Raw genomic sequence first — 17,134 nt, 5'->3', positions numbered from 1 at the left:
TACACCCCAACTAAAAAATAATAATAATAATACACCCCAACTATGTAAATGTTTAGAAAATTACCTTTTTTTTACACTTAGATCATATGCTACAGCAGAATTTTTTTTACATCAATCATTTGAGTGTCATGGTGTCTTGAGACCAAGACGGTTAAGAATTGTTGGTCTAATGAGCCTAAAATGACTTTTTAACCATGAAATAAAATGCTTTTAAGATGCAATGCATCAATTCTATCTAGAAATGGAAAAACAAAGTTAACATAAAGCAATATTCTCAACACTCAGGAATATTTCAAAAAGTTCAGAAAAACTATGTAAACCCTTTAAGAGGGACACATGGGTGGCTCAGTGGTTGAGTGGTTTGCCTTTGGCTCAGCGTGTGATCCTGGAGTCCCAGGATCGAGTCCCACATCAGGCTCCTTGCATGGAGCCTGCTTCTCCTCCCTCTGCCTGTGTCTCTGCCTCTCTTTCTGTGTCTCTCATGAATAAATAAAATCTTTTAAAAAATAAACCCTTTAAGACTACTGAATAACCTAGATAAACCTATCTATATAAGCTATTCAAGTGATGATATATAAACTATTCAAGTGATTTGTTAATATTGCAAAGTAAGTTTTTTCCTAGACAGCAAGTTTCTTCATGTTAGTTATTGGCTAAGAACTAGGCATGTTTAAAATAAAGTCGGTCATAATGCACAACATGAGGACTATAGTTAACATTGCTGTATGGTCTTTGAAAGAGTAAATCACAAGAGTTTTCATTACAAGGAAAAAAACCCTCTTTTTTTTTTTTTTGTATGTATAGATAGGTGTTAACTAAACTTACTGTGGTAATCATTTCACAATTGGCCAATCAGCCATTATGTTATACACTTTAAACTTCTACAGTGCTGTATATCAATTAAATCTCAATAAAACCGGGCCAGGGAAAGAACAGGCTAAATAAATTTCTCATCAATAAATCCTGGGCCTACATTTGATTACTTAGTATGAGTATCAACTGATTATTCTTTATAAGGATTATTCTAAAAGATATATTATTTTATTTAGAATTCCTCCTTATCTGGAGCATTTGTACTTCTTGGAGACAAAAAAAAAATGTATCAGATTTTCGTGCAAAAGTTTAGGATAATAAAAACTAATAACCCATTAGGATCTATATTCTGAAAGGAAAAATACATTACCCCAGGCTTTCCTGGCAGGACTTATCGAGAGACTTGCCAGATATAAACAACTGGTATATATGGACTGAACACATGGGAAGAGTAAAGGTAACAAGCACTTTGTATGTTAGCTTACTCAATCTTCACAACTCATAGAGGTGAGAGGCTGAGTAATTTGTCTAAAACTATGTTAAGTATCAACCCACAGAATCATCAAAACCATTCTAACCCAAGAAACTAGGCTTGGTTGTTTTAAACATTTTCGGTTTCCCTTCTTTTGTATTCAGTGTAACTCCTCTTTAAGTTTCTACTGGTGACATTAGACTCAATTTCCAGGAAATAGAGTCCTTACTTTTAGTAAAATCTGCTGCCTGCAAAATGTCCTGGAAAGAACCTCCTCCATGCAGCTGAGGAGAAAGGTCAGGGGCTACTCTCTTCATCCATCTTTCCCAGTTACTGAGGAGGGAAGGCCAGCCAGTTCTTAGTTTTCACCTATATCTGGTACCTGTGAGTGCCAACAACATACATCAGTCACTTGGAATAGATCTAACATTCATAAAGGCTTTTTATTTTAGCTTTTCTGTTCTGCACAAAAGACAAGTCACATATTAAAACCTATATATTAATTAAATTAAACCTACATATAAATTAAAACCTGCATATAAATACCTTAAAATAATGTTGAGCAGGGGGATCCCTGAGTGCCTCAGTGGTTTAACGCCTGCCTTCGGCCCAGGGTGTGATCCTGGAGTCTCGGGATCGAGTCCCACATCGAGTTCCCTGCATGGAGCCTGCTTCTCCCTCTGCCTGTGTCTCTGCCTCTTTCTCTGTGTCTCTCATGAATAGATAAAATCTTAAAAAATAATAATGTTGAGCAAAAACAGCCAGATAGAATTTTTATTGTGTGCTTCCTTTTCTATCAAGTATAAAAGTAGGCAAAACTACCTGTGGTATTAAAAATTAGTGGTGGTGACGAGTTTGACTGCAAGCCAAAATAAGGGTATTTATGGGATTCTAGTAATGTTTTGTCTTGATCTAAGGGCTATCATTCACTTTGTGCACATGATCATGCATTATTTTGCCACATTGACAAGTATGAAATTTCTTCATTCACATTTTATGTGTTCCTTCTCTCTCTATATATAGAATGGCTGTAATTCAGATGACTAGTCTCCTCCACATTCAGTTTCGTGCCCTGCTCATTTTGAATTCTGTAATGGTATATCCTTCACCATTACACTCTCAAGAACTTCTATTAAATACAGTAAACTAAAAATAAATAAATAAACACAATAAACTGTGGTCTAGTTTAATGCAAGTTTGTCAGTTAAGTACATAATGGAATACACACATTATCTTTCTTATTTTGGGATGTGTGTATGTGTGTGTGGTGACTGTCACCTCAATCCCAGATTTGGACAATTGCTGTCATATTTGGGGGGAATGGAAGTGGTAATACTCATTTTCTTGAGGCTCCTATATTCTTTTAATTTCTTAATGTAACTCCTTTCTATTCCAGAATTTTTTTTCAAAATTGTATTGCATAATCAGAAAATTATATTGACACTAAGTCGAATCATGGAATGATTACTTTATTCATATTTCTATCATGAATTTTATTCTACATGTATTTACATGTTTTCTGGGTCACAAAGGCTAAAATGTCATCACCTCCTCAAAAGGTTTATTCTTTTGAGTAGCAGCCTTAATGGATTTCTATAAAAGTTAGGATTCAATGAAGGTCATAATTAGTACTTATTAAGTAGCCCAAAAGGTATATGACATTGTATTTAGCAATATGTTCTTACAACTCTGATATCTTACTTAAGGGTAACTTCTCCATATAAAAGTGTTTATTAACCACTTAACTACTTTTCTGCCTCGTTGCTAATAGGACTTGAAAATCTTGTTGCATAAACACTTGACAAAATAGCCTTATGAGTTGATTAACACTTAAAATAAAGATAAAATAGGTTTATAAAGTTAAATCCAACATATAGCATCAGCATGTGGTAGCTTTCCCCTATCTACTTTTTGAAGTGCAAAATAACGGGTTATCTCCTACATGTCTTCCAGGGTGAGTTATGAGAATTAAATGTTACCATGTTTGCCTCTAGACAAAATTTTAATTAGACACACAAGTAGGAGAAAACCACTTTTAATTGAAAAATAAAGCAATACATCTCAAATAAGACTCTGTTTAACAACATAAACTGTAATTTGCTGAGGGAAATAGCTTTCCTATAAGTGGTATTGTGAAATTTAGGTTATCAGAAATCAATAGTTTCCCTCCTTTATTCTGACTCAGCTATAAGCATATTAAAAATAAGAATAAATTCACTTTTCATGAATTTAAACTGTAAATCTGTAAAGCCTGTCCCTATTCCTAATCCACTGACAAAAGGTGAGATTTTAAACAAACATTTCCATACTGAGGAATTCCCAGATAATAGCAAATAGTCAATATTTTCCTTATGAAAACGTTTATAGGAAAGACACACAAGACTATTATTGATATTTAACTAATCCACAAACTTCAAAACACAATTTCATCAAGATGATCTCTACTACAATTTTGCTTTAAAGAAACTCTCAAATCTCAGAATGGTTTAAAACTTGATATACTCGAAGTATTAACTTTGAAAGAAAGTAGTAAAGTTATTGCTTTAAACTGGAAAAACCTATGGTCAAAAATCTTTTAAAAAAGAGTTCATTAAACAGCTATTCTTACAATTACACTCATGTAACTGCAGAGAAAATGTTCAAGCACATAGTAAACATCACTCTTTCGAATGACAGAACAAAGGCATATGTTCATCAAGATGTATGGCTTTTTTGGTGATTGTTATTTCTACCCATAGTTATTACTGTTTGACTGAAAAACATTTTTACAAAACTCCACTTCCAAAATTAACATTTTTATTAAATCAAGTTAAAAAAAATGTTCACTGTAGAAAAGTCAACAAGGGCTTTAACAAAACCAAAATATACCCTTTCGTACAATATATGTATATATTAGCAGCAAACTACTTTTGAGATTTTCTTTTATGTTCTTTTAGTTATTTTAAAGAAAGCGTAAACAATGAATATTAGTATGGAATGTCAGCTAATATACTCTTCCTCTTTTCTGTGATTTAAGCCTTCTAGTACAAGTTATTTTGTGATTTTCATTAATAAATACTAAGAACAAACCCAGTTTTGACTAAGGAGTAGTGAAAAAGAGTGGCTGATAGCACCCATTCTCATTACTTCATAGTCATGCATTACCTTTGAGAGTAACAAATGAGCACCATATAAACAAGGTAATTATGTGTGTGTGTAAATTCAACTTTTAAGGTGTAATAGTAGCCAACTAGACCACTTAGCATTTTATTATTACTTTCTAAAAATTTGGTGATATATAAAATTTTAATCAAATCAGATAAATACTTCAATTCCATATTGCTTGTCCATTTTTAAAATTTTAATAGAAATTCTGTATATATATAACCTGACAAATTGCATGCATACATGTGTGTGTATATACACATACAAAAGTGTATGCATATATACATATACATCTTTAGCTTTGGATGAATTTCTAAACTGAGATGAAGCCAAACCTCTCATTTAAATATACATGTAGACTATGATATCACCAACTGAAAGTTTCTAATAAAAGTTTCATCTTAGCTAAAGAGAAATACTGGCTATTGAAAATTCTGAGGCCAAAGAGCTGTAATTCAGCTTAATATACTTTAGGCTTACAAATTAGCCAAACAGAATTTGAAATTACCAACAGTCCACTTAAGAAATAAATTTTTTTCTTAGTATTTCCTTCTAAAGCAAAAAGGGAGTGTCTTTACAATGAACTTTCATTTTTTTAAAGTTATAATTATTAAAGAAATCTCACAAGTCTTCAAAAATACTAAACATTATATAAATACAATTTTTTTATAGTTGAATTCTTCAGCTAGAATCTGTATTAAAAAATTTCCTTTGGATTGTTTCATTTAGCACTTCAAGTCTCCATTCTGCAACTCTGATAACTGGCTCAGATTTGGTAGGTTTGTATCAATCACATCTACTGTGTGTTACCTGTGTACAAGAACATCAATGGGAAGAACTGCACCAAATTTCAAAAGCAACATAAGGAAAAATTCAAGAATGTGTAATATAAAAAAGCTAAGTACAACAGGGAATCCCTTTTTTTCATTACATTAATGAAATATAATCCTTTCGGTATTTTTAAAGATATGTCCTAACTTTCAATTTTTAACTTATCAATAAGATGAAGCTTTTAGACAGCCCATCTTTATTTTTTAATTAAAAACCTAAACCAATAGACTGAATTACTTTTATTAATATACACATCAAGTTACTGAAACGGTGACTTCATGTAGTTTTCCCCTTAAAGATGGCACTTGCAGGTACAAAGATGCAGAGATGTCTATAGCCTTCAGATGTTTACTTGAAAAGATTCTTCAACAGCAGTTTGATACTGGGTTTCCTCATCTAGCTGAAGATTCTAAAAACAACAACGTCAACATGTCAATATGAAAAAAACATACTCAACTACTCAATACTTTGCCCAATACATTACACACACTTGAAATGGTTTATATTTACGTTACAATATATACACTATCCTTTAAAATATGACTTAAATACTTGAACTTTAGTAATTAAGTTCAGTTGTAATTAATCAAGAATAATTTTTATTAATTATTCTCAAATGGGATCAGCAGAGAATGAAATTTGAGAGTTACAGTACCTTATGATGAGGTTATTAATTAAAAGTATAGGTAAAGGTAACCTACAATTATAAATGATAATAAATTCTGTCATCGCTAGAAAAGAGTGTCAAGTGTCTAAAAACAAATTCATTTTATTTTTTTTAAAGATTTTATTTATTTATTCATGAGAGACACACACACACAGAGAGAGAGAGAGAGAGAGAGAGGCAGAGACACAGGGAGAAGCTTCCCTCTGGAGAAGCAGGCTCCACGCAGGGAGCCCGATGCAGGACTCGATCCTGGGTCTCCAGGATCATGCCCTGGGCTGAAGGCGGCGCTAAGCCACTGGGCCACCCAGGGATCCCAACAAATTCATTTTAAAGAAAATAAGCATTTGTTGAATGAAGAGAACTGAATAGCAGCTTATTCATAACATGAAGCTAAAAACTATAGCTCATCAATCTTAGTTATACTCCCATTCTTCACTTAATTCTACTTGCTATCAGTTATGTCCTATGGGTTTGCTTTAAAATAGGCTTCCACTTGACAATCTCAAATAATTAAAATTACAAACTCTTTTGTGGCATAATATAACTGGACAATTAGGTCAAAAGTGGTTCATAAAATATATTTTTGTTTTTCCAAATCATAGTTCTCCACAGTAAACTTTCTTAAAGTGAGAATTTAAGAATCTACAAGTATTTCATAAAAATGCTAAAATTATAAAAGTACACTTGAATTTTACGTTTGTTATTTTAAAACAGTATGACTAATAAACATGTAAATTCCACAAAATAGAAAAGCATTTATCAAGCCTGATATAATTTTAACAATGGAAAATTAGAAAAGAGAAAAATGTAAATTCTGTCCATGCCACTGTCAGAATTGCACATTGCCCGTGCTTACTTAAACTGGAAAACAAGTGTCAGCCATTCTTTGTCAGGATTAATACTGAATTGGTATGGTTTTAATTCATTCAAGTTGAATAAAATGTAATTTCAAAAAAAAAAAGTCATCTAATTTTTTTTTAAAAATCATGACACATTTGGGAGGTATAAAGTAACCCCATGTTTTGATTTAGGGATTTGTTTTTATATTATATAACTTCCCTCATGCCCTGTGTTAAAGCCATCATCTAAGACCAGACTCTACTCAACTTGGCTTTATTTAATAATTAAGTTTCCTCATTTTTAAAAAGAATGTGTCTCACATGTAGATATGAGAACTCTGTTATAATAAGCAACTTATACTACATGAGAAATACACTCTCCTTCATCTGTTGTACCAATTTTACTTCTATAAGCACTTGGTACAACTATCCCTTAAATCTAGACAGTTTTCATATAAATCATCATTTTGTCAATCTAGGGGTTTGCTCTTCTTATGTTAATTATCCCTCTAGTATAGGAGGTGAACAGTAAATTCAATTTTCACCACTTCTCACAAGCCAAATTATTATTATAAAAACACCTATATTATTGTAAAAACAACAGAACTTGCTCTATAACCATCCAGTATGATACAGCAACTTGTCTCAAAACTCAAGTCTAGATCAAAAAAGTTAATTTAACTTGAATATTTATAGGGTACTTTCTTAAGCTTAAAGAATTTCACTTACCACAAATTCTCCATAATCAAACTGATGTCTTTGATTTAGATGACTAACGAAATTTCTAGTAATCTGGCTAGGATCTCCCCAAGGAAGAGACACACAAATAGGACATGTCTATGAGAAACAGAATGTTTAAGTAAAAAATAATGAAAAATAATCAAACATACTAATTATTTAAAGTATTAAAACAACACAGGCTTATGTTACTGAAAATATTTACATGAAAACCATTTCTGAGATCCAAATTTCAGGATAAAATCATTTCCTAATCAAATTACCTCAGATAAATTATATTAACACAACACAATAAAAATACAGATCTTATATATTGTTACTTAAATTGCCAACTACACAACTGTTTGAACAGAAACATCACACCCAAGCTTAATAATACCAATCATAGCTGCTATCATTAACCAGTATGTAATCTCATCTGAGCTACAAAACTATAATTATTAGCTTAATTTTATTTATAAGTAAAATGAAAGTGAAGTAAACTTTAAATTATATCCTTAAGGTTTCCAACGAAGGACACACTAAAAAGTAAATGGATGGTACGTTCAAATGAAATTAGAAGAAACTTTTGGGAACTTTTACAACTTTCTAGCCAAAGTTCATGCTGTGCTGAAAATAATGCAGAAACAAAAATTTGCCAATGTAATATAAAACAAATGAAATATCTTAAACGTGAGATTTTTTTCCTGGAGACATCTTTGGCAATTGTATTTGTTTACTGAACAGTAACTGACCCTCCCCTAATGAGCAAAGTAGGTGGTGTGTTTCCCTTAGTGCTATGTAAGAGTTTAAGGCAGCCTCAATAGATACTGAAGCATATTCTTTCAAAACTTTTTCTAGTATAAGCAAATAAAACCACTTAGAAATACCTATAATCCTTTTTATTTATAAAATTTTCCTACTACTCATGTCTGAAGAAAATACTTATATATCAAAATGTACAGCTAAAAAGAAATCTCTCTTCCAGCTCAGTTTCTCCTGTTCCATTCACAGTTGAAATACTTACCTGTGTGACTCATGTTCCAAAAGAGGACTTGTAGGACCATTAACACAATGCTGGAATCCTGCACTCCACTCTGTCTCCCTCATTCATCAAAAAGATCTCACCCCTTTCTTACACAGCCTCAAAATGGCATCAAAAAGATATGTATGCATCAAAAAGTATGTTTCTTTTCCTTCCGTGCTTTATGCATTCATATACTAGATTCTGTAAGTATATTTGTAAGTGTATTTACCTGCAGCAGAGCCATCAGACCAGATCCAGTTGCCTGCATCCTATAGACTAAGAAATCAAGAAGCTCCAACAGAGTCTGGTTCTGCCACTCCTCAAATGAAAATCCCCAGTTCACCTTTCACGATTTTACTTTCCTCCAGGCTGTTCTCCTATATTACCCGTACAGTAAGCATCTCCCTTTTTATAAGTGAGTTACTGGAATTTTAAATATCTCATTCTGCTTCACAGGCATTAATGTTTTTGTTGACAAAAACCTACCTTAATGATAATGCCCCATTGAAATTTAAATCAACTACTTTCCCTTGTACACATGAAGTGAAATAAATGCAACAACATATTTAAGCAGAAGACTGTCTTAAATATGGGTACTTACCACAGGAACTATTTGAAATAGGTGATTACTGTTACAGTGATCCAGTAAACGTTGTCTGGTAAAATTTGATTCTTGACACAAGGGACACTTAAAGGTAGGATGCCCAGAACTATAAAATAATTTTAAATGAAATGTACTTACTTTGAAATCAAAACATAAAAATGATGCTTTCCCATTCTTTGGACAATTATTGTCTTTTTTTTAAGTTATACTTATTAGATTATTCAAAGATTCCCTCATTTTGAAAAAACTATTTTCAGTAAATGATCTACAACAGATGTTTCCAAACAATCTCAGTTTACAGTACCCTTAAAATATCTCAGTACATTTTTTTTGTGGTGAGGTGCTTTTGGCCTAAACAAAAACAAACCTAGCTGTTACGTCCTAAAAAAGTTAAGTTTAGTCATTCAGATAAGGCCAACAGATGTCACTGTAACTCCCTTGAAAGTTGTAAATATCCTGTGGTGTCCCAGTTTGGAAAACCCATATCTAAGAACTCAAAACTTTTAAAAAGACTCCCATCAAAGTCAGATCTTTAGTCTATCCCAGTGTCTAGGAATCTAACGTACAAAATTCATAGGAAAAGTGAAAAACAAAAGCATCAATCATCAGAATGATCAACATTTCAAAACATTTTGAGGATCATGCATCACTGAAGTTTAATACCTCAGAATTTCAGCAAACGACAACTCTACCTAAATTATTCATGGAAGAAACCAGACCACAGTGAAAAAGGAGAGCTAGACTATTCTAATTTAACGTGATCTGTAAAAGCATCTGTGGCATTTATTTCTAAACTGCTAACCTAGCATTATGTCTGATGATTTCATTGAATAAAAAAATTTTATTTAAAAAAATCTATTATAAAGTAACAGATATTTACTAAAGTAGCAGAATTTTCAAAAGCTTACCTTGTATTCTCTTGATAAGTTTCTGTGTTATCAGATGTAGATGTTTCACTCCTATTACTAAGAAGCATAGAGGGGGGAAAAGTTAATACCTCAAGTAATAAAGTACATTACAGACTCATTAAGTTGAATCACTAATGAAAATTACTAGTCTGAATTTGTTTTAAAAGCCTGAACTTCAGGATGCCTGGGTGGCTCAGTCAGTTAAGTGTCCGACTCTTGATTTCGGCTCAGGTCATCATCTCAGGTTTGTGAGATACAGAAACATGTAGGCTCCATGCTGGGTGTGGACCCTGCTTGAGGTACTCTCTCTCCCTCTCCCTCTGCTCCTCCCCTGCACATACATGCCCTCTCTTTAAAAAAAAGAAAAGGGCAACTTCAAATAGTTCTAAACTATGAAATAATTGTGGCCTTAATTAGTTTTTAAATAAATTCTGGTTAGAAAATTGCTTATTAAATCCTTATTCACATCCTTTAAAATTAATTGATGTAGTTACAAATAGGTAGAGAATATAGAATTTTGCAGAATTATCTTAAATCCCTAGCATGGTATTTCCCCAGGTTCTTCAGACTTTCAAAGAGACTCTTCTACCTAGCCTACTAGGTTTTTGAAGGGTGGGACAGAAGCAAGAATTTGTGAACTTTTTGACTTGTCACAGAATATGGTTTAAAGCTGCAGCCTCCAAAGTAGAGTAGGTCTAAGAAAACATTTAAATGTTCATTATGTTCATATTTCTCAAAAAGGAAATAGGCTTTCCAACATTTATTATACAGAACAATATGACATCCTCAATGGGACCCTATGCCAGAGCCATATGTTATATGCAGTCTCAGAGAAATTCAGAGGGAAGGGTGCATATATCCCAGATGGAGACTGTCACTTATGCCTTACAGAATTTCATCAAAGTGGTCAATTTTATAGAAATAAGATCTTTCAACAGCAGACACATTAACAGAAATTAGACAGGCAGTGGGCAAAAAACTATCATATAGATATCTGTTCTTATATCTCAATGGCAGAGTTAAAAGAGTTTTTAAACCTAGAAAACTGCTTATTCATTTTTCTTTTATAAAAAAAACAAGCAGTACTATATCAGCTGCCTAACATATCCTTTTCTTTTTGAACTTTCTTTTTTTGATTTTTCATAATAAAACTACATGCAACAAGGCTGTATTTGATGTAGGCACTCTCCCAATGACAGTCCCTTCTATGAAGATAACCATGCTATCTCCCCACATGCATCTATCCTATGCTGAGCCAGCAAGCAAGCCTCCTAGTTTTCACTTCCAAAGAAGAGACTAGTAAACCACTATTTTCTGTATCTTTCCAGCAGATACTAATCTGCCTCTTCAGGTAAAGGTGGCATTTTAACAATGTGAAGAATAAACACCTTTTTAAAATAAACTCAAACTATGGAGACCTTTCCCTCTCCCTCTAGCTCCCCAACTCATACACCTGTGCAAGCGCTCTCTAAAATAAGTAAATCTTAAAAAAAAAAAAAATCTAGAAAGTATAGTCAACAATACTGGTTTTAGTAAAAGTATTTCTGCGACTTTAACAAAAATTTCTTATAACATTAGGTAAAGTAAAATTTTTAAAGTAATGATTTCATCTTTATCTCACTTAAATTTTACATGTATAATGTAGGTAAAGTACCAGTACTGTAAAATACATGAACAGTTTTTAATATTTCATATTTTAAAGATTTATTTATTTTAGAGAAAGAGAGGGAGCAGAGGGAGAGACAGAGGGAGAGAAGCAGACTCCGTGCTGAGTGCAGAACCTGACGCAGGGCTCAATCTCACAACGCTGAGACCATGACCTAAGCCAAAACCAAGAGTCAGACACTTAACCAACTGAGACACCTTGGTGCCCCACATACAGTTTTTAAATAAACATATGCATACTTGATTTTTTTTCACTGATGGGGTATACAATCACAAAAGTGATTTAAAACATTTTAAGGGCAGGCCAGGTGGCCCAGTGGTTTAGTGCCACCTTCAGCCCAGGGCCTGATTCTGGAGACCTGGGATCGAGTCCCACGTCAGGGCTCCCTGCATGGAGCCTGCTTCTCCCTCTGCCTGTGTTTCTGCCTCTCTCTCTCTCTCTGTGTCTCTCATGAATAAATAAAATAAAAAAAAAACATTTTAATATCAAATTTAATGCCCTTTTCAAATGCTTTCTCCCTTCCCTCTCTCATTACAGTCCTCTATTTTCCAATAGAACTAATGATAATTCAATAGAACTGATGATAATTCATCATTCCGGCCCATTCTAATCATCCTTTACCACATCTGGGCTACTGGTAGCCTACTCATTTATTCCAAAAAAGCATGAATGAGTTCAACAACTGGAACCCTATTATCAAGTAAAATTTTAAAAAGATAATTTCATTTGATGCAGAAAAAGCATTCAATAAAATTCAACCTCCGTAATGGAAACAAAACCAAAAACCCTGATCACAATGCTTTTAAAAATACAAATGCCTAGACTCTATCAGAATACCTGGGAATGGTGCCTAATATACATAATTTTTTAATTTCATAAAATATTCTGATTGGAACAGACTCATTTAATGGGGAAATCTTAAATTCAGAGTGATAGCATCATTACACAGATAAAGAATACCTATGTTAGAAAATTACAGTAAACATAATACTTAATAGTAAAATTTTAGATGCATTCTCACTTAAAATTAAAAACAAGAAAAAGGTGCTTGCTATATAATATTGAATAGAGATCCTAGTTAGGCAATAAATTGACATGAAGCACTAAGAGATAAAATCATATTAAAAAAAACAAAATAATTTTCCATATAATAAATCTAAAAGAATCTACAGGTAAATTATTTGGTGCTATCAGAACTAGTAAGTCAACAGTTGCTAAATACAACCTTAATGTAAAAATCTGTACTATTCCTACTCACTAGTAATAACCACTTAGATTACGAAACAGGAAAAAAGATCTATTTGTATAGCAACAAAAACTATAAAGTTTTACTAGGAAAAGATATAACAAAACATACATGCTCTAAATGGAATTCTTTTAGTACATTTTTAAAAAATACTCTTTTAAAAAAGAGATGGGTCACCTTGGTGGCTCAGTCAGTTAAGTCTCTGCCTTTGGCTCAGGTCATGATCCCAGGGTCCTGAAATGGAGCCCCATGGTGGGCTCTCCCCACTCCCTCTTCCCCTCCCTACTTGTGCTCTCTCTCTCTCAAATGAATAAATGAAGTCTTTAGGAAAAAAAGGTAGAGATAGGCTGTATTTCTAGGAGGGAATAATCAGTATCATAGGATGTCAATTCCCTCCAAATACATGATTTCAATATTCAGCCTCTATAATGCTTCTGATCAAAATCTCTTCAGAGATTTTCAGGAGACTCAAAAGTCTGATCCTAAAATTCATATGAAATTATCAAAGGGCCAAGAACAGCAGAGACAAGTTTATAAGTAAACCAAGAAAGGAAACTTTCCTTACCTGACATTAAGATTTATTGTTAAAGCCATGGTAATTAAGATAGCCTGATATCAGAGAAATAAACAAGTGAACCAACAGAACAGAATAAAGAGATGTATAGGACTGAAATGGCATTGTAAATCAGTGAGAAAAAACTGACCCAACAAATAGTACTGGGACAAATGACTAATGATATGGGTAAAATTTTTCCTACCACACATTACACATCCAAAATAAATGTGAAAAGCAAAGATTTAAAACGTTAAAGAAGAAAAGATCTTATAACCTTGATAGAGGAAAAAATTTCTCAAGCATGACACAAAAAGCAAAAATCATAAATAATTATACACACACACACACACACACACACACACTTTTGTACATCAAAAGACACCACAACAAAACTAGACAAAAACTGAGCAAAGACATTTGTCATCAGGAAACAAAAGCCAGAATAGACAAGTTAGGACTACCTTAATTAAAAAGCTTCTGCATAGCTAAGGAAACAATCAATAGAGTGAAAAGATGACCTATGGAATGCAAGAAAATATTTGTAAACTATGTCTCCAATAAAGGGTTAATCTCCAAAATATCTAAGGAACTCCTACAACTTAACAGCAAAGAAACTACCAACCCAATTATAAAATAGGCTAAAAGCTTGAATAAATAATTCTCAGATGATATACAAATGGCCAAGAGATATATGGAAAGATGCTCAAGGTCATTAAACAATTGAGAAATGCAAATCAAAACCACAACGAGTTATATTCACCTCATACCTGTTATGATAGCTACTATCAAAAGAACATAAAACAAGTGTGAGTGAGGGTATAGAGAAATTAAAACCTTTGTACACTGTGGTGGAAATGCAAAAATGGTGCAGCCACTGTGGAAAACAGTAGGGAGGATTGCCCTCCCCCCCCCCAAAAAAAAAAACCAAAACTATCATATGATCCAGCAATGTTACCTGTGGGTATTTATCCAAAACAACTGAAATCAGGATTGTGAAGAAATATTAGCATTCCCATGTTCACTGTGGTGCTATTCATAAAAGCCAAGAGGCAGAAACAATCTTGTGAATGCATAAATATACAAAGATATGAATGGATAAAGAAAATGTGGTATATATTTACCATTCAGCCTTAAAAGGAAATCCTACAAATGAATGAATCCTGCAAATGACAACATGAATGAACCTTGAGAATGTTCTAAGTTAAATAAGCCAGTCACAGCACAAATACTGCATGATTTCACTTATATGAAGTATGCAAAATAGTCAAACTCAGAGAAGCAAAGAATAGAATGGTAGCTGCCAGAGCCTAGGAGAGGGTTAAATGGGGAGTTACTAACCAACATGTATAAAATATCACTTATGCAAGGTAGGTTCTAGAGATTTGCTGTACAACACTGTGCCTATACTATAAGTAAGAATACTATATGACACACTTAAAAATCTATTAAATAAGTTAGCTAGCCAGCTCATGTTAAGTATCCTTCCCAAAATTAAAAAAAAAAAAAAAAAGAAAAAAAAGAAAAGAAAAGAAAAGAAAAGAGGCCTTTGGCTGGCTCAGTTCGAAGAGTGCAATTCTTGATCTCTGGGTTGTGAGTTTCAGCCCCAGGTTGTGCGTAAAGATTACTTAAATAAATAAAACTTAAAAAAAAAAAAAAAAAGGAAGAGGGGGGCCTGGGTGGCTCAGTAGTTAAGCATCTATCTGCCTTTGGCTTAGGTTGTGATCCTGGGGTCCTGGGATCAAGTCCCACATCAGGCTCCTTGCAGGGGAGCCTGCTTCTCACTCTATGTTTCTGCCTCTCTCTGTCTCTTATGAATAAATAAAATCTTTAAAAAAAGAAAGAAAAAAGAATTAAAATTATGTAGGACTATGCCAAATTAAACACTATAAATCGCAATAGTTCTTTTATTTTTAATTTTTTTTTTTAATTTTTATTTATTCATGATAGTCACAGAGAGAGAGAGAGAGAGAGAGAGAGAGAGAGGCAGAGACACAGGCAGAGGGAGAAGCAGGCTCCATGCACCGGGAGCCCGACGTGGAGTTCGATCCCGGGTCTCCAGGATCGCGCCCTGGGCCAAAGGCAGGCGCCAAACCGCTGCGCCACCCAGGGATCCCAAATCGCAATAGTTCTTAAAGCAAAGCTTTCAAACTACTAAAGTATTTCTAGTTTTTTAAAAATATGTAAAAATATGAAGAAAAATCTCAAAGTCTGTTTTTTTTCAAAGTCTATGTTTATGTGTTTTACAAAATGGCCAAAAAAACACATTTAATTCTGAATTATATATATATATATATATATATATATATATATATATATACAGACACAAGCACACCACACACACACACACAAATACGTGGAATAAAGGATTAGCATCCACAATATATAATGAATGCTTATAAATAAGAAAAATTTTATCTAATACTTGTACCAGATTCCTTAACAGTTATTTAGCAGGGCATCTAGGTGGCTCAACGGTTAAGCATCTGACTCTTGATTTCAGCTCAGGTCATGATCTCAGGGTCATGAGATCAAGCCCCACATGGGCTCCTCACTGGATGTGGATATGGCGCCTGCTTAAGATTCTCTCTCTCCCTCTCTCACTCTGTACCCCCCACGCCCATGCCCTGTACCTGCGTGCTCTCTCCTGCACTTGCTCAAAAAAAAAAAAAAAGGTTTTTTAGCCACTTAAAATGTTCAACATCTTGGAGAGAAATTTGTTAGGAACAACATAAGACTGCTTGCAACTTTCATTCTCTTAGTCTTTGTGAAGAGCTATATTTGGACTAAATATGTAAACCTACTGATACCTACTTATTAATGTTTACAAAGGGTTAAAATTAGTAGGAAAAGCCTACAAACAGACCAAACAATTTGGTCTGGAAGATAAATAAAATATGTCTGGTATCTTAATGATTATATGCATCTTCCCTCCCTCTCCTCCTCTTCCTCACTTCTATAGAGGCTAAAGAAATCAGGAAGCATAGTCTTATAGATTAAAACCAGAATTTTATTGTTATGAACTAGAAATGGCCTTAAACAACTAGCCCTGCTATATAATTACGACAAGCTACCCCTTACTAATGCAATAATTTTGTTAAATATCCTCTAACATTTATTACTTTATAGTAAACAGTTCTACCTTGAATGATTTGACTGAAACTAGTGGGCTAGTTTATCTTGGACTGCTCAACTGGTAGTTAAACTGTTTATATATACAGAAAAGGGGACTGCATCTGTTTTACTCATCCCTGTATATTCTAGAACATGTAGAGTGTGCCCAGTATTTAAAAGTATGATAAATCTACATTGAATTAATCAAATGATCTAATGGATTTATTTTGAAATATTTTTTACTGCTGAGATAGGTACATGCAAATACCACTTTAAGAATTTCTACAGCCATGGAGTTCAGAGTTTAAATCATCCATTTGTACATATGAGGGAATACTATAAACCATATTCTGAGAAAACACATGCTCTACTCTTAGGTAGTCTTTTGACTTTGCCACAGAGAGGTCTTTATTAAAGCAATGAATATTCATAAAATGCCACTAAATCCTGCTCAGCTATTAATTATATGGCTCTGTTCTTAATCAGCAATATAAAATGTATCTGTTCTCTAGTTACTTGACAAAGAGTAAGAC

The 17,134-nt window shown here is 33.3% G+C and overlaps 1 protein-coding gene across 5 annotated transcripts in view; it reads right to left on the bottom strand.

The window, feature by feature from the left end:
• Positions 1–3,304: 3,304 nt before the first annotated feature.
• RNF138 (ring finger protein 138) overlaps positions 3,305–17,134 on the bottom strand; it is a 35,041-nt gene continuing 21,211 nt past the window's right edge. For 4 of the 5 annotated variants that reach the window (XM_072829148.1, XM_072829151.1, XM_072829153.1 and 1 more), the window contains 4 exons: positions 10,023–10,079; positions 9,112–9,220; positions 7,496–7,603; positions 5,485–5,669 (listed from right to left, as the gene is read on the bottom strand). In XM_072829148.1, coding sequence (XP_072685249.1) covers positions 5,601–5,669; positions 7,496–7,603; positions 9,112–9,220; positions 10,023–10,079 — 343 coding nt within the window. In that variant the 3' untranslated portion in view covers positions 5,485–5,600. Of the gene's footprint in view, positions 5,670–7,495; positions 7,604–9,111; positions 9,221–10,022; positions 10,080–17,134 lie in introns of all 5 variants that reach the window. The other variant, XM_072829150.1, reaches the window with a different exon arrangement.

The sequence above is a fragment of the Canis lupus genome, chromosome 6, assembly GCF_048164855.1.
Source record: "Canis lupus baileyi chromosome 6, mCanLup2.hap1, whole genome shotgun sequence".
Taxonomy (NCBI): domain Eukaryota; kingdom Metazoa; phylum Chordata; class Mammalia; order Carnivora; family Canidae; genus Canis; species Canis lupus.
The sequence above is the reverse complement of the archived record's forward strand: the minus strand, read 5'-3'. Positions and strand labels throughout refer to the sequence as shown.